The 19,277-nt window shown below is 39.9% G+C and overlaps 1 protein-coding gene across 1 annotated transcript in view; it reads right to left on the bottom strand.

Moving 5' to 3' along the window:
- fhit (fragile histidine triad diadenosine triphosphatase) overlaps positions 1–19,277 on the bottom strand; it is a 220,965-nt gene that overhangs the window by 149,522 nt on the left and 52,166 nt on the right. Inside the window, exon 3 of the mRNA XM_039612155.1 lies at positions 1,973–2,097. Within this exon, the coding sequence (XP_039468089.1) occupies positions 1,973–2,078 (106 nt within the window). The 5' untranslated portion in view covers positions 2,079–2,097. The remainder of the gene's footprint in view (positions 1–1,972; positions 2,098–19,277) is intronic.

Genomic DNA, 19,277 nt, shown 5'->3' with positions numbered 1-19,277 from the left:
TTTGTCATTTGTTTCTGATTTACTTAATCCCTCCTTGTATTTAAAAGAACCAGCCCTAGTATGACATTCTGGCGCATCAGCTGCAGTCTGTTATGTTGAAGTTGCCTCGTTCTAATGTTTTCTCTGAGGCTGCTGTAAATGCGAATATATTCACTGTGGGTTTTGCTTGAAAAAGCTTTACGTTGTGAAAAACTGAAATCTTGAAATTAGAATTGTTGTGCCTTATTTTGTGGATCTTTTTACATATATTCCTTTTGAAAATACTAAAATTTGTATATTTATTTATTTTTGATTGTCTGATAGCATTTATTTATAAAATAAATCGGACATTTCAAACAGTTACTCACCAGATACTCTTACTTGAGTAGCCTTTTCACCAAGTACTTTTTTACTCTTACTCGAGTAACTTTTTTGACGACTACTTTTTACTTTTACTTGAGTAATAATATTTTAAAGTAATGATACTCTTACTTGAGTACAATTTTTGGATACTCAACCCACCTCTGCTTCCTCCTCACCATCAACCCACCTTCCTCTTTTCGCAACTGCTCGGGACAATCTGCCAGGGAGAGCTAACGGTGGCTAGGCTACCTTGGGTCTTTGATTCCAGTATTTTACATTTCTGGTGCTCTTGTGTCTGTAGCTTTGGTAGGTCAACCCTGGGTATTTAACTCATCTACCTTCTCTATCTCTACTCCTTGTAGCTTCGCTGTTACGTTCATACTAAGTCAGAAATCAAATAACATACTTTTGGCATTAAGGAGTGACTGTTAATGGCTATACTGTGTTGCAGTTTTACAATACTGTGTACAAACTCTTACACACAGTTTTATATTATCAGATTCTGCAGAACAACGCCACCATGTTTGTCTCACAAGGACAGGAAAGAAGAGAATACTCATGTTTACTCATTACACAATAGATGTTTCTATACTGAACCGTAATGGGTTTCGTATTCATTTATAAGTCTAAAATATTAGGTGAAAGCACTCAGAAGTGCATCTGCTATCGACAGCTAATGAACAGGAAGACAGCAATTAAAGATAGAATGCTAACAGGCTAATTCAAAGCACCAACGGAAAGTTGGAGACGCCCTGTGGCTTCATGTACGATAGCCATATCCTCCTGATGTACCTTCAAGTACCTTCTGCACATCACCTTGCACACTGAACAGCTACTGACAACTTAGGCAAACTGTAAAAATTCATTTATGATCCAGTTTAAAGTGAAGATGTGTGAACAAATACAAAATATTCTTTTTATTCCAGAATTTCTACTTTCAGAATTTCAGATTAGTGAGGCTAATCTAACAAAAGAACATGAGGAAAATAGAAAACATTACAAAAACCGAATACCGGGAATGAGGAGCCTGAGACATAAACACCGAGGAGCAAACATGGAACACAGAGACAGAAACCAAAAGACTAGAAATCATGACATACTAAAGAACTAGGGAGCTAGAAATACTGCAAACTGAAACCAAGAGACGAACTGTGAAAACTTATGATGAAATCAAAGATCAATAATAGTACAAAACTCACAACACTGGGTCTCAGACCCAGGACCGTGACAATCTGTGCTCTGCTTGCAGGAACGTTATGACTGCACAGACAGGGACATGCTTCAAGAGACTTGTATGGATGTTTCAGACATACATACTGGTGTCATACTCAGAGGTGGGAAGGAGCAAAGTACAAATACTTTGTTAGTGTACTTAAGTAGAATTTTAAAACTTTACATGAGGAGTGCCTGTTGTCTGGATTAAAATCATTTTCATTAATGTTGTGGTGTGAGCCGTACAGGCACCTGTTTCAAAGACAACAGTGTCTTTATCCATCGCTCTAATAAAACTTACACAACAAAGTATGTGGACAGCCCCAGGGACAGAAGGCTCTGAAAGGTGTTAAGAAACAAACACGCACTGGAGCGCACAAAGCTCAACACCTCTAACCTGTAAGTAATAAAAAGATACGTCCAGGCACCACAGGCTTCCTGTTGACCAGTGCGAAGGACAGCTCAGTCTGCAGAAACACAGCCGAGAGCTTGATGAGATGTTGTCCGAAGCGTAGAGTCGCCATGTCTCACTGACTGCCAGGCCTGAAAGAAATGCAGGTGCAGCAGGTTGTCAGTAACATCACACTAAACAAAGCTTCTGTTCACACAACCACATATAACTAAAGACCCATACTGACATTCCCATTCCACTAGGGTTGAATGGAAGGTGATTCTGATAGGAGAATTAATCTGGTGTTTCTGGGATGGACACAGTGGAGAAGTTCATTGGCTGTATTTTTGGTCTGTACCTGCACCAGAGTCTGGTTTGTAACTGAAATTTTTCCAGCTGTCATTTTCTTATATTTTGTTTGTTTCTATTTTGTTTTTATTTGTAGGTATTTGGGTATTTACAGATTATTGTTAAATGTGATGTACTGTGGCATACAATTTACTGCTGAGTTTAACTTTGTTTGCTCCAGATGTGGTAGTTGCCACTGGGAGTGTACGAGCGCAGTGCTAAAACCTCGGCTTAGTTCTGTAGCTATTCTCTGAGTGCACCTTCAGAGCTGAGCTCCATATATTTCTGATACTGCTATTCTGATAAAACAGAGCTGAACTTAACTGAAGTTAAAGTGGAGAATTGTAGGCAGTGAAAGATCTGTTTTGTTTACTGTTTATTACAAACAGCCAGAATAGGTTTCATGGTGACTCATGGGTTTCAACAGTGAAAAAGGTCTTTTTTGAGCAGAGTACACACACAAAGCCACTTTCTTTTTCTGCTGTCTAATATTGTTACATACCAGTGAAAACGTCCATTAATATACTGCTATTAACTCAGAGACATGTATAGTGTGTTCAATCAATTTCTGAATCCCACAGTATGTAATAATGACTTTAATTACACTGGGGCAGCCTCACACAGCCTGCTGGAAACAAAAGAAATCAGATATGTACGTCTAAGGTGGCACAGTAACAATTTCATTAATGTACATGTGGTTCAGAATCTGACAATAAGTATATGTTCTGCAAAATGTCAACGGTAAGACACAGAATTCAGTTTTATATTCTTTTTTTTTACATTTTTAATGGAATAATCTATAATAAATCAGCCCTCCGTTGAATAATGCGTTCCTCCTGTGCTGCTGGATTGATCCAAAGATCACTCCAATTTATTGAAAGATCATACACATTGATCCACACACTAATCCTGATATGAAAGTGTCTGTTGTAAATTTTTGGGAAGTCAGTGATCCCTCAGCTGTCACTCGCTGATCTGAATTTCCTTTCTGTTTCCAGACAGAAAGACAATGATAATGCGCATTTTTAACCCATATTACTTTGGTTAGCAAGTTACTCTGGTTCATTTTCACCCATTTATTTGCTCCTGGTACACTGGTGACCATTATTTAAATGAACTGGCTGCATTATTCTATTAGATGTGTATTTCCTTACCAATCCCATTGGTCCACTTCTGAAATTCATACTGAACTGTAGTGCAGTAATAGCGAGGAATCTGACATGCAGACATCCTCTATACTATAATAATTTAAATACTAATAATAATAAAGTCAAATTAACTGAAACTAAATTGAACTGTGAATGAGAATGAACACCAAATACATTTGCAGCAAAACACATTTAATCTGGATGTCTTGGTTAAACGTTACCTTTCTGCTTGGTTATTAGACTGAGGGGTGGACTTAACCCTTTCATGCATAGTGGTCACTACAGTGGACAGCTATTCAAAGACTGTTTTCTTGTATTTGTGTCAGTGTTGATGGTATCCGGTCTTTAAGTCTGACGTCATTAGTAGTGTCTGGGCCCAAACTCTGCTGCGGGTCCCAAAGTCAAACGAACACTGCAGCATCACTGAGAGGTAAAAACTGTCTAAATCCTTTCATCTGTGATAAAATGATCAGTGTTCTGCTCTACCAGGTGTAACAATTAAGTTTAACATCCAGGCAGCCATGAAAACAGAATTTATTACATTTAAAGGAGTTAGAAGTTAGCTTGCTAGCTTCCACCTAAACATGATATAGCATGTTCTGACTGAGAGATTTCTGAAAAAATTCAAACGTACAGCTCTGCTATCACTTCCAATCATTGACTGTAGAAAACATGGACGACGCGACAGCTCCCCAAAAATGAAGCCAAAACGTCTCTATCGCCCCCTGGTGTCTGGCTGCAGTATAGGTCATAAACCCCGCCTCCTCCATGTTAGCGGACGGGACTGGGGTCAGACTAAAATAAATTAATTCTCCTCAGATAATTTTTTTTCCAAAGATTCTTTCTTTGGTTTTCAATAGTTCTCATCATGCTGATTGATGTTCAATCAATCCCCATAAGTTTGATTCTAATTCCTACCACGTTGCTGTTGGGGTGGCTGTGGCTTAGGTGGTAGAGCAGATCAGCTACTGATTGGAAGGTTGGTGGTTCGATTCCTGGCTCCTCCAGTCTGCATGCCAAATATCCTTGGGCAAGATACTAACCCCAAGTTGCCCTCCGATGCGTCCATCGGAGTGTGAATGTGTGTGAATGCTTATTAGTTGCACTTGAGTTTAGAAGTGCTTGTATGAGTGGGCGTGATTGGGTGAATGAGACATGTTGTATAGAGCGCTTTGAGTACTCTGGGAGAGTAGAAAAGCGCTATATAAGAATCAGTCCATTTACTAATCAGTCCATGTTAAATTGGGGTGAAACGTCATCATAGCAGCTTTGACTGGCAGCTGCAGTCACGGAGAAACTTGCATATCTCTGTTTGGGAATAGCAGATAGAGCGTAGGCTCTGAAAGGAGGGCCAGCGTTTATGTTACGAAAACACGACCAAGTGTTTTAACCTGACAGCCTGAGGTGTTCTTCAGTAAACTGGACTACCCGACAGAAGGACCCGAGGCCCCGCTGCACTTTTTCGGTAAGTTAAACGTGTTTGTAAGCTAATCCGTAACTACCGTCCTTAGCTAGGTCCTGAGACCTAGCTAGCTAAAATGAGCACTCGGCTGTCAGGGTTCGTTTAGCTAATCTGTGCAGGTGAATGAATTTACTAAAGAAATCAAGAGAAACGCCCCGGGCTGCTCAGTCACTAATTACTGTTACTGTACTTTTATTACAAGTATTATACTGTAAAAGCAACAGGCTGCATCCTGCTTCAGCTCCTGTGCAGAGCTGATTATTAAATATGTGCAAACAACAGCATGTTTTCAGTCTCTTGCCACATCTGTAAAGACAGTAACATCTTTTTTAAAAGCTTGTACTTCAGTAACTCCTCATTAATCAGGAACTATGGATTAAAGTACTGTAGTGTACTGTAATACTGAAAAAATGTAAGAGAAGAACTTCAGATCCTGAGTGTGTGAGGACAGAAGAATCAGCTTTATTTCAATTTTGAGGGATAAAATTTATATCTGAGTTTGATGGTTCTGTTGTCTTTGTGATTACAGGAGCTGCCCTCAGATTCAGACCTCAGCACCACCCAGTGACAGCAGACAGATCATCCAACATGTTCATATGTTAACTGCAAAATGAACTGATGGAAACAGTACAAAGGTTAAAGTACCACACGTGCTGTAGTGAAAGCTGCAGCTTTATTGATAAAGTTAAAGACAAAAAACAAAAGGATTAATCACCCCTGTAACTGTGTCACTATATATCAGCATTAACAGGACCTCAGTTTGTATCTCAGACCTGCACAGCTTCCGTTTTAAACACTTGATGTACTCAGCTGCATGAAGAGCATATGAGATTTTCTCTGACACAATTAAATAAAACCTGATGAAGGTCAAAGGTCGTCACTTGTATGTTGAACTACAAACTTGTCATCTGGAATTCTTTCACAGTTTTTTGCAGATTGTGTGTTATTTACCATAAAGTGATTCAGAGTTGTTCATACCAGAGTAACCAGAGAGGATCATATATTTTTAAATATATAACTTTCTACAGGACTGAATATAATATCTTTATGTAAAAGTCCGGAGCCTCTGGGGAGTATCCGAGTATTCATAACATTACACAAACCAAAGGTCTCCATCACAGTGTTCATGAAATGCTGGGTGTATCCATCTCCTGGATCGGGCCTACAGAGGAGTGCTTTAGATTTCCCTGTGAGGGAGCTGCTGGTGAAGATCATGAGTCCTGCTTGATCAATGCGATGAGCTTCAGTCTTCCTGGTGTTTCTTAAATGATGCCTCTTTCAGTGGGTCAACAGAACTTCTGGCACAGGACAGCTGTGATGAAAGAAAAGGAAGAAGTTTCTCCAAACCTCTGGACCCAGGAAACCCAGCTTGGTCCTGGTGGTCTCCCTCACTAGTTTCTCTCCAGGGTGAATGTAGCTGTTGATAAAATATGGACTCTATTATTAAATGAAAAGAACAAATTAGACTACACTACTGAAACGTTCTGCTGAAGTTTCCATGTTACCAGGCTGTAGAGGGCTCTGAAGATTTAAACAGTTTTAGATCCATTACACTCACAGTCTTATGTTAAAATCTCAAAGGACAGCATTATATGTTTGATATTAACAGTAACTCTGGGCCTCTGTAGCGTGTGCAGATGATCTCATCGCTGTCTAAAAATGGATAACAAACATAAGAAATGCTGAATCCTTCAATAATACAGACTATTAAGAGTATTACGTGTGTAGCATCGCTAACTAGCTAGCAACAAGCCTCCAACACAGTGCGTATGCTAGCGGCTAATCTAGCTAACGAATTAACAACAGAGTGATTTTAGAACTATAAGATGATAAGCTGTGTGTCTTTTTTTTATAACAGTGACATGGTTGTATTTACCTTAATTAAACGAGTCGTCAGTCGTGGTAAACCAGCAAAAAAACTCGAGCAGCCGGGCTACGTAAAAAGTGTAGGGGGGCGTGTTTGCGGTCACGTCCAGCGGGTGTGTGGGCGGGAGCGTTACACAGTCGCTCCACCTCAAGTCACTACTGCGCAGACTCTGGCTCCAAATTTGCAAGATGGCAGCCTCCACAAGCGGGATATTTTGGCTTCATTTTTGCACAATGGGAGGAGGCGGAGTCGCGTCGTCCATCTTTTCTACAGTCAATGCTTCCAACATAAATGAAGACAGAAAACTAAACAGCAGTGACGTTTGTAGGGTTACTGAAGTTGGGCTAGCTGGTATATAATGATGTGCTACGTGATCGCTAGCTACACAGCTATGTTAGCATAACATAAACACAGTGAAGCTGGAGGATGAACGCTAACCTTTTTTCCACTCAATAAAAGTTAACGCGACGGTTCTCGATGGTTAGGGACAAATGCAATCGCATGGCAGGATGCTGTAAACGGACCAAACTTCAGTCAGGAGAACAACTGAGATAATCCATCCACAATACGAGGTTAGTCATTAATATACTGCTGCATGGGCTGGGCTGTAGTTACATCGTAAGGTTTTACAAACTGAGCTTTAAAATGATTAGCAGTACAACCGTGGCTCAGGGGATTGGGAAGCTCATCTGTAACTGGAAGGTTGCCGGTTCGATCCCCCATCTCTCTCTGTCCTGGTCATTGTGTCCTTGGGCAAGACACTTCACTTACCACCTACTGGTGTTGGCCAGAGGGTCCGATGGCGCGATATGGCAGCCTCACTTCTGTCAGTCTGCCCCAGGGCAGCTGTGGCTACAACTGTAGCTTGCCTCCACCAGTGTGTGAATATGAGAGTGAATGAATAGTGGAATTGTAAAGCGCTTTGGGTGCCTACAAAAGCGCTATATAAATGCAATCCATTAATAAAAACCGAGAGAGGCCGACAGTGATCACTGACTGTTTTTAAGGGCTTGTTGAGATTAAATAGAACAAGATACAAAACATTAAAACATGTTAAAGACATGAAAGTCTTATTAAACGCAGAGTAGTTTGGGCCCGGAAGCAGGATTCATCATGTCATCACTTAAAGACCGAATACTTGCACATAGACCACTGCAGTGGACACTGATGTGTCACTCCATACCCTGACACCCACTGGTCGTTTAATGTTACTATAGATGTACGACGTGTTTCATTGTAATTATTGTTATTTAGCCCTGTCATGCATGAATTATGACAACCTCAAACAGGATTTATGTCTTGAATATTTTTTTCATCTTTCCATGCCTAAAGATGAATAAAAATAAGAAAAAAATCCTGATTTTACATATGATCTTTATTTTACACAAAAGTGTGCATATATTACCTGTTCGAAGTGTTCGTTGGGGAAAATTGCTAAAATACAGACTGAAGTGTAAAGATTCTGTTGTTGGGAAATACCAAAGGGAAAATATTAATATTGTCTGAAAACCACTTTTAATATATATTTTCATTATTCTCCACACAAAAATGCTTCAAAAGTCAAACTACTGCTATCAAGCATAATCTAAAGAACATTATCATTATTATTATTATTTTTATTTTCATTAAGGGCACAATATTATTTATTGATAAACCCTCGAGTCCTCACCCAGATTCAGGATCCCTCCGACCACGAGTAGCGTAAAGCCTGAATATTGACTCTCTCTGTGGACTGGTAGTTTTTACTTTGTTAAATCCACAATGTATACTTTGAACCTTTTTCTGGTTCAGGGTCTGCCACCTGTTTCATGAAGATGTTCTTGCTTTGAAGGAATGTTCCACAGTTTTTGTTTGTTTGTTTGTTTGTTTTCTACAGTGCTGTTACTGCAGTGTTTCTAGACCACCTGTATAGGTTTGTTTCCCCACAGGTGGTTTTCCTGATGTTTTGGTATGGTAACTACACATGTATTTCCTATGACCAGGGCCATGGTTGTGGTGACAGCAGAGTGCGTGTTGCGCAGGATGGTGATTACGGTAATTTTAGCACAATATGTCATTTTTGTTTTAAAGTCTTAACGGGTTACTAGGTAACTTTTTCTGGTCGAGGGTCTGCCACATGCTTGTTTCATGAAGATGGTTCTTGCTTTGTAGGAATGTTCCACAGTTTTATAGCATTTTGTTTGAATTGTGTGATTGTTGTGCTCCTTGCATGTTGTGTAAGTTGGAAAAAATGCATCCAATTGTTGTCAGTTGTTTTATTGATGATGACTGCAAAATAAATTTCCCAAAAGTGATATTTTCCTCACAGTCTTTTCTCAAGATGTATTTTTGCATGTTTAGGTGTAGGCATAGCAGTAACAAGTTTGCAGGTTAATGATTTAAAATTTTACATTAAAACATAAAAATACAACATAGTAATAGTTTTTATGTATAATATACAGAGCAGTTCCATTTAAAATACACAGTTTAACCAGTTCAAATTAGTTTTTTTGTTTGATATTTCCCTGTTAATTTTACAATTTATGGATCCACAATAAGCAATTATTACATGTAAAAAATACAGGAAATATTCTATGAATATACAACAATAATTGTGTGAAATTAACTTCTTTTTGTAGATTTAATAGTTGTGAGTTTCATTCATTGTAAATCAATTTACATATTTTGTATGTAAAGCTATCTACTGTGCTGCTGTATTTTTTACAGGAAGTCCCTGGTAACTCTAGCTGCCAGCGTTTTCCTGTAGTAACAGCACTTTTTTTTTTTTACAGTGTATTATAATCCAATAACAGTGTGTGCTTGTCAAGCCTGCTTATTAAAGAAATTAGGCTTAATAACACAGGTCAATGTGAAATCAGTTAACAAACAGTAAATTAAGCCTATATGACTTCACCTGATGGCTCTGTCCGAGTGCCTGTTTAGTTAATAAAAGCTTTTAATGTCATTGTCGCCAGGCATGGTTTGTGGCTCAGCTACAGGGGAGGGGTGGAACAGTGGGTTCAAGGTGTGGTGTCAGGGAAGGCTGGCCCACACAGCTGTTCTCCATCACCTAGTGACACCCTCCCTATTTCAGGAGGATGGCTGGCGGGAGAGCTGTGTGCTGCACAGAATGAGGCAGCTGGAAAGGTACTCAAGCAAAAATTTAATGCATTGTAAATAAGGATATTCATATACTTGTAACACTGTGTGCGGCCGGTCCTTTCTACGACACCCATCTACACTCTTTCTTAACAATCTTAGCCAAGCAGGAGGGGAGCCCTGGTGTCAGTGATGAAGCAACCTGCTAACGGGTAATCTGGGTAAGAAAAGAGATTTTCATTTAATTAAAGAACACGTATGACAAGACTTTCACTGTGCAGTCCCCTACACGTATCATACTCAGCACAAATAAGACTTTGGTCGTGAAAAGAGAATCCTATTTAGATTCAATTTTCTGATTGGAGATAAGTGAACAATATATCTGTCAGGCACACTTATCACATCTTTAGACCAAAATTACATGTTGACCAAAGGATAAGTAGATAGCTAATGGAGTAAGTGGTAATAGAAGGACAAGAATAGAATAGAAATATCCTTGACTGTCCCTCACTGGGGAAATTCAGGTGTTCCAGCAGTAAATTGACAGGCAGCTGGAGCATGCACAAAAGTGAAGAATATTGAAATAAAAAACAAGAAATAAGAGACTGCACAGTTATTAAAAATAGCAAACTCAGATAATTTTTTAATGTACTAAACATGCTGTATATATTTGTGCTTAAAAAAACCAAAAACAGACTATTTACAGAAAATGGATAAACTGTGCAAATGCCAGCAGGGATGTAAACAATTTATCATGTTTGTTGTGAGCTGTGATGGTTACAAAGTCTAACGGCTGCTGGGAGGAACGGCCTGTGATAACGAATATCCAGTCCTTGTGAAATTCTCTCAAATCTCTCAAATCATAATTATAGCCAAACCAAGACAATTAGATGGAAATCATAGCAATGCTCTCTTATTTTAGCCAAGAAAAGGGTTATGATGTCTTTACCATCCATGCATATAACTCTGCATTTATTCTCTCAAAGTACTTGCATAATTACCTTGAATCATGCGACAGATAAAAGTTGTTATTTATAACTTTTATACATATAAACACCGTATGTAGAAAATAAAAACATCACTGCATAAAAAATTTCACAATTTGCAGAAACGGCGTAATCTCTGGACATCACCTACAAATCACAAATAAACGAAACAAAATGAACTCTTTTCACGTTATATCTTTCTGTGACAACTATGATAACACATTTGATTTAAAAGAAAAATGGACTAGCAGAGGGGGAACACTACTGTGAAAAAAACATTCAAATATACACTTAACGATAAAAGAAGTAGTTTTAGAAGGTTTTAAGTGTTTTAATGTTACAGTGGTCCTGATCTCCAGGACACAAAATGTTCAGTACACAGCTTTTCCACAAGAAAAAGAAAAGATTGCTGCTGTGTGCCTGGGCTAGTCCTGCTGTTCCCCTTTCTTTTTGACTTGGCTAAAAATCATTATGAGTATCTGCTCATAATAAATTCAGTCTTCCAAGCATTGATCTGATTTCCATTCTAAAAATTCAGTGTAGAGTCTCAGGGTGCTGGACTTGGGTGAAACTCTCCATGCATGGCAAGGAGCTTCCTTGTCTTTATGTCAGTGGCTTCTTTATCCTTCTTTGTCCAGTTTGTTATTCCATGACCAGCAGGGCGTAGGCACTGAATGCCCAGATCTTGTTTTTCACATTCAGCTGACTCCTCAGGAATTCTGTCTCCAGGTCTTTGGTGATTGTGGCTTTCCTAGCAGCCTCTTCATGATTCCCATTTGGTTTTGGAATTCCAACGTACTTGTAACTGTCCTCAGTGTCTCCAGTGTACTGCTATTGCCATTCCCCTGCATTGGATGGCATAGAGCCTGATGCCATGTAGACGAGGGGGATAACAATGGGTCCATTCATTAAGGTTAGAGTTAGGGCTATGCCTATGCAGAACAGCAGCGGGGACAGGATCTCCCTGGTAAAACCCACACGTATGGTGGTGTGTGCAATTGGCTTGAAGTTGGCCTCTAGTGTTGTTTGCCACATCCCTATCAAATTCCTGATCAAGGCTTTGTATAGAGAGGTGGGACTGAAAGAGATTGAAGTCCCCCCAGCTTACCTATAATACATCTGAGAGAATATAATTACAGTGCTAAAACAGAGTTTATCAATATGTGCTTTTTAAAACAATAATAATAATGATGTTTAATTTTAATCAAAGATATAAAAAGTCCAAAAAAGTCCAATTAATATCTTGAATAAGAAATGTAGTTGAGTAATGAAGCCGTTCTAATAACTGACCTCTTGACCTTTTACTGTGATTTGGTGTGTGTGTGCTTGAGTGCTGGGACTGTTTGTACCTATGGGGAATACAAACAATGGCACACAGCTCAGATCTTGTCTGAGGCCTATAGTGCTTGGTAAGAATGATTAAGGAAACATGTCCGACATGCACATGCACACTACCGGTCAAAAGTTTGGACACACCTCCTCATTTGATGTTTTTTCTTTATTTTCATGACATTGTAGATTCTCACTGAAGGCATCTTTTTTTATGTAGTAAACAAAAAATGTGTGAAATGCCTCAAAACACATTTTATATGTTACATCCTTCGTAACAGCCACCCTTTGCATTGATTCCTGCTCTGCTCACTCTTAGCATTCTCTCTCTGAGCTTCATGAGTCGTCACCTGAAATGGTTTCCAACAGTCTTGAAGGAGTTCCCAGAGATGCTGAGCACTTGGTGGTCCTTTTGGCTTCACTCTGCGCTCCATCTCATCCCAAACCATCTCACTGGGTTTAAGTCAGGTGACTGTGGAGGCCAGGCCAACTGGCACAGCACTCCATCACTCTCCTTCTTGGTCAAATAGCCCTCAGACAGCCTGGAGGTGTGTTTTGAGTCATTGTCCTGTCCTGGCATGTGGCTGCAGCATGCTGTGGTAGCCATGCTGGTTCAATCTCCCCAGCAAAGCCCCCCCCCCCATCTATCTGGGCTCTGATCTGAGCTGCTGTTAATGATTTTTGAGGCTGTTGACTCGGATGAATGTATCCTCAGCAGGAGAGGGGACTCTTGGTCTTCCTTTCCTGGGGCGTCCTCATGTGAGACGGTTTCATCGTAGTGCTTGATGGTTTTTGCGACCTCACTTAGGGACACATTCAAAGTTTTAGCAGTTTTCCGACTGACTGACCTTCAGTTCTTAAAGTAATGATGGACTGTTGTTTCTCTTTACTTAGCTGATTGGTTCTTGCCAATTCTAACAGTTGTCAAAATAGGGCTGTAAGCTGTGTACCAACCTCATTTCTGCATAGAGTTATTTATCTTGCTTCATGTATTTGATGTCTTCAGTTTGTATCTACAATGTAGAAAGTAATAAAAATAAAGAAAAACCATTAAATGAGACGGTGTGTCCAAACTTTTGACTGGTAGTAAAAAAAAAAAGTTATGATAAGTTATATTGAATATATTATGATTGACAAACAGAAACTTATGAGGAGAAAAAGTAGTAAGCTGTTGATTGAGTTGACTGAGTTGTTAAAAATAGTTTTTTTTATAATTTTTTACTTTTCTCTGCTCATTTTTCTGTGTTAGATCATTGATTCAAGAGGATTTGGAATTCCATTGCTTTCTACTGGATTTCAACTTCGAAGAACGGGACTCCTTACTCGCTAGCTAATTATACAGCACCGTCATTGCTAACATTTGTTTAGTGAGTGACGTTAACATTTCAGCATGTCGGTTAGCGGCTACAACATTCCATTTACTCACCAGTGCAAAGCACTGTGTGTTCACAAGAACAGCTTCAGGTCTCCGGATCTAGTGCTATCCAAGCAAACATCAAACACAATAGACCAGATTAGTAATAATTCTAACAAACTGTTTCAATTTGTATCTGATTGTTACTCATTTTCTTGACTAAAAGCTCTACCATAATCTCTTTTTTGGTGCAAAAATCTATTTTATGCCTTTCAGACTATTATTCTTGGCATTTTTCACAAATTCAATTAAAGAAAGAGAAAGAAAATGCGTTTTGTGACAAGCTCCTAGTATTAATGCTAGTATTAAAGTGCCTAATGTATAATTTAAAGTAGTATTTTTGCCAAATTGCGTGTTATGTGTAGACATAACACCACTTCATTCCTTGAGGTAGGTGCCGTTAATGCTATGATTCACACGTCAAGGGTTTAAGAAACCCAAAAAACTAACATCCAAAGAAGACCTTGACAATGGCCGGAGAATTACTGCTTAATCCCAGTTTAATTTTTTTTTAAATCGTACTTTATTGTAGCAAAATATAAAGAAATGAGGGGGGGCGCAAGTCTTTTGTATAATTCTTTATATGAATGCAGGTGAATACGCAACATGTTATTAAACTACTAACTTAATCACATTTGGTTCACTGCACTATTAAAAATGGTCATTTTTAAAATAAAAAGGCCAAAGCTTCTTCTGCCTGATATGAAAAACACTAAACTAACAGGTTTTGATGTTTTATACGTTGGTGGTACATACACAGGTATACGTATTTATACATCTGCAGAAACACAGAATACAAGTAAAACCATATATCCAAACTGAAATATTCAGTCTACATCAAAAATTGTGGTTTTCAGGGTGGACAGATAATCACAGCAGTATGGCTGACATTGCCAACATTGATCTGTCTGGAATAACCCATGTACACTTAATATCAAAATTAGGCTGACCATTGAATCACAGACTCTGTAAAGTCTCCCTACAGTCATGACATGTCCACAGTGCAAACAGGTGCTCCTGACCTCAGCAGGAAAGCTTGCTAGCAAATCTCATCAGGGGAGCCCTCACTGCTCAAGACAGGAATGTATAAGAGATCCTATTTAGTTGTGTTCATGAATCATTATCACATTGCGCCTTGTCATCACACCAGGAAACAGACATTAGCAGTAGAAATGAGATTCAGTTGGAGGCAGACATGACACACTGCAAGCTAAGAGATTAAGCTAGTCCAGAGGATGCCCACACAAAGCCAGTCGCTGATTTGGCTTAACAAATCCTAGACCAGTGTCACCGGTCATAAACCACACAAAGACATGGTCAGTAGAGATATTTCTGTGTCAGAAAGATGTTCAAAATAGAACAATTATACATTAAAAAGAGTTTTTTGTTGTTGTGTAAAACCTTTTTAGATTTTTTAATGTGCATTTAATGGAATATTCTTCTGGACTGTAACTTTCTTTGAATCAAGAATGGCTAATTGCCACAACTGTGAAGCCTAACAGAAGGCTGGAAGAGCCAATCTGCTGCTGACAGATGAGAGACTGGGAGAAGAGAGCAGAAGAGGACAGAGCTCAGAAAGAGAGAGCTCAAGTTGGGGTAGAACACAGAACGAGACACAGAACACTAATTGTGGGAGACATTGGAGTCACTGTCGGCTATTACCACTACTACCTGCCAACACTGGCCAGGGAAACAGGCCTGACAATGGCTGACAGCTTACTATGACAGTTACTGGGCGAGAAGCTGGAGCCTTGCCCAGCCCTCTGATTAACCTGTTTGTTTCTTCTTCTGGTGTAACAAGAAGAAACTAACTAGTGTTTCAAAAGGACATGCGAGACTAGTAGTGACTATACTGAGGACTGAGATGAATATTGAACGTAGTGGTACCTGATCAATTGCTTGACAAGCGCTGTTTTGTGTCTGTTCTTTTAAACAGTTTTCTGTGCTTATTTTGCTGCCATGCCAATCCGCAGTTCTGCCACTTGACATGGCTTTGTTAGTGCTTGTTGTTTTGGCCTTACTTGCCAGCTTGCCAGGTCACAGGGGCAGCAGTCTAAACAGTGATAGCCTTTCCTAACCTCCTCCAGCACTTCTGGGACACCCCAAGGTATTCCAAAGCTAGTCAAGAGCCATGATTATTCCAGCGTGTCCTTCATCTTACCTGAAGCCTACTCCCAGTGAAACACTGCAATCAGGAATCACACTGAGCTGTGTCTTTAACAGAGCAGACCTGTACGTATCCATATTATTAAAGACACTGCATGAATCCATCTGTTAACCCTTTCTTTCCTCACTCATGAAACAAGACCCCAAAATTCACTAATTCACAGCATAAAGTCTTGAACCGTGCGCATGTGTCAACCGGCATGCAGCCTGTTTTAGTTCCTCCATTTTTTTCCCCATACTTCAAACTTTACCTTAATGAATTGAAGCAAATGTGACCTCATAGTTTCATCTGGGATTAATAAATTATACCCATTCTGATGATTCTTTATATTTCCCTAACGAGCCAGACTTTCTTCAACATTGTTCAACATTAGCTCTCCAGGCTTTATCAAGTTCTTTCAATTTTTTTTTTCTTTGAGAAGGAATTGCTGGCCTGTCTGAGAACCTTGGCCTTTACTGATTAATCATAGCTCATTGTTTTTAGGCTACAACCCACTCAAGTGCAAGTTAAAAGTAGACATTTTGTAAATAAAAATTATGAATCAAAATCAGTGACAAAGGGCGCCCCTGGCAGTATTCGACTTATTGCTAGCAATACAAACCAAGCTCAAAGGCTCTATGACTGTCCCACTGTTCCCAGTTTCCACATGAGGTTTCAGAGGCATGTCAACCAGAGAACTCACACAAGATCAAGACCTTTAAAGACAACCCCCATATCCTTTGATCCCTTTTCAAAGATTTTTACTTTCTTTCAATAGATCTCAGAACATTGGTTTGGATTCTATACTGAAATTATTTTTCCACAACAATTTTGGCGACGAGGACGGGGTTTCTCAAGTGACTTTTTTCTCTGCTTTCATTTTAATGCAGGAAAACCTGCAGGTAGACTCAGTGAGTCTGAAATTGTTACGGCCCTGGGCCTTGGAGGGAGTGAGACTGCCTTTTTTTTTGTTCATGCAAATCCAAGTGTGCTTGGACTCATGGATGATTGGTTACTTGGAGACCTGTGCCGGCCCTCTTCTATGCAGATTACAGTGTGACAGTCCACGCAGACAACTGGCTGCCCGGGGATCCCGTGATACTCCGTGGCTGATCGTGCTCACCTGTGGCTACAAAAGGCTGGAGGTCCTACACTAAGTGGCTGCTGCTTAGGACTGAACATGCAGTTTGCCCTTCGTGCCTCCCTCTTCGAATTTTGTGACGGTAGCTTGCCTTTAGGGCTGCCACAAACGATTATTTTGATAGTCGACTAGTCACCGATTATTTTTGCGATTAGTCGACTAATCGGATCATGCATCCATTGGACGTAAAACGTACAGCTTATTGCACCAGCAGCATCTGCTCTTATATAACATTAGCTTACAGTTTTAAGTGTTTAGGGTATGTGCTAACTAAAAATAAAGACAAGATGATAGTTTATTAAATTTAATGAGATTTACAGATTGTTTCGGTAAAGTTTAATAAACTCCTTGCTATCTAAAATATAACGGGACACCGGAGTATATTCTCGAACATCTCACACTTCTGATAATCAGTTGTCTGCTTGACGCGTTTATTCAGTCGTGTATAAACTATAACTTTAATCTCAGCCAAACCGATTTACTCAGGAACAAATAAAATACTCAAAAAAAGGCCAAACAATAACATTTTTAAGTTATCTAACTGACTTATATGTTTAACCTGAGTAGCGAAAAGACAGTGGTGGGTTTGAAAACGATTTGCCGGGAGTCCGGTGTTCTCACGGGCTCTAGTGAGCCTTGCCCCGGCTAGCTATCGAGCTAGTGGGTAACAGACGTCTCCAAAACGTCGGAGCGCTTTTTGAAAATATGCAGTGTCTTGATAAACTGAGCAAATATTTGAGGTTTACACAGCTACATTCTCGCCTGAAAATATGTTAAACGTTTATTTTGTGACCCAGAAAGATTAATAAGAGTAATATTAAAACTAACTAGCTGCCGCCATTGTTGAAAACTGAGCAGGGCCGCGCTATGAATTCTGGGACACTGCTGCTTCTTCTTCTTCGGAGTGTAACGGCAGCTGGCATCCTTGTACATGCAGTGCTGCCATCTTCTGTTTCAGTCCGCTATTACACTCTTAAATCCTACTACTTATTCCTGCGTCTTTTGTGATCTTACAAAGCTTCAAACGATGCGTCGACTATTAAATCAGTCGTCGACGATTTTGATAGTCGACGTAATCGTGACTAGTCGACTAATCGTGGCAGCCCTACTTGCCTTAGTTATCCCTTAGCTTTTACGTTTGCTTGTGTTATTGCTTTACATGTGTTAATTGGTTTCCCAGTGGTCTGTTGAACAGCCCTTTCGGTTTTCTGTTAAAAGTTCGCAATAAAACCTTTTATTTTACTCAGTTTTTGTGTGGGGGCTTGTGTATGTTACTCCCCTCCTGTCGCCTAGCAAAGGGGGTCGTAACATAAGTGGGGGCTTGTCCGGGATCTCCTTTTCCCCATAAGGAGAATTCCCATTTGTGAGAGAACGTGTGTTTTGCTATCTTTATTTTTTCCTTCTGCTCTCTTCCCTGTTTGAGCGCCATGTCGGCTGCATTTTGCTTAGAGCATTTCTTAAAAGCTCCGTCTGTTGTGCTCCTTGATAGCTGCGGCAAGTGTGAATTGCTTCAAATTGCGTCACACCTTAAGCTCCAGGTCCCTAAAACACTCCGTAAGAGTGAACTGAAAGCGCGGGTAGTAGACAAGTTGGGGGAGGCTGGTCTAATGCAAGTCCCTGATCTGCCTGAAATGCCTGTGGTCTCTGGTGAGCCTAGTCAAACTTCCTCATTTGAGAGGGACCATAAAGATGGTTCTGGTCCCACACTGGACAGTGTGGGAGATGAGTGGGGGAAGACGCCGCGCACGCTGCCTCGCTATGATCCCCTCTCCTCTGGAAGTTCAGAAGCACGGGACGGGGCCCAGCTAAAGGTACGACTGGTACGGCTCCATTTGGAGGTGAGGGGTCTGACAAAATGCTTTTGCCATTATGTAATCTGTAACTTCCACATAGTATGCTCATCAGTGTAATTTTCAATGATTGAACTGTAGTAGAGAAGAGCAAACATATTGGCAGATCTGAGAAGAAAGAACCTTTGTTATGAAAATGATTTTAATCTTTTATACATGATTGCATTTGAGCTTATTAAAGAGCTGTGGCTCCTGGTCAACTGAGGGTCAGAAACTCTTGGCAGACGTTAATGATCAGCCAATACACGGTGAGGAGGACAGGAGCTCTGAAAGGAATTGCAACACACCTGCTTACATGACATACGTCTAGAGTTATTTTTATCTTTTATTACTTATATCCTTTAGAGCTAAGATTTAAGTTTGTATCATTTATCACTTATATCCTTTGAAGTAAGTTTTAAGTTTCATTTATGTTCAGTTTAAGTAAGTTTCCTTCATGGTTTGAGTAGCATCATTTGAGTGTGACATTTAGTCTAGAAGTCACACATAGTTCAGCTGTGTATGAGCGCAGGCCTTATGTCTGGCTAGGACGAGAGGTGTGAGGTGAGCCAGGGTGCAGGAGA

The sequence above is a fragment of the Oreochromis aureus genome, linkage group 5 (assembly GCF_013358895.1).
Source record: "Oreochromis aureus strain Israel breed Guangdong linkage group 5, ZZ_aureus, whole genome shotgun sequence".
Classification (NCBI taxonomy): domain Eukaryota; kingdom Metazoa; phylum Chordata; class Actinopteri; order Cichliformes; family Cichlidae; genus Oreochromis; species Oreochromis aureus.
This window is presented reverse-complemented; position numbering and strand designations above follow the sequence as displayed.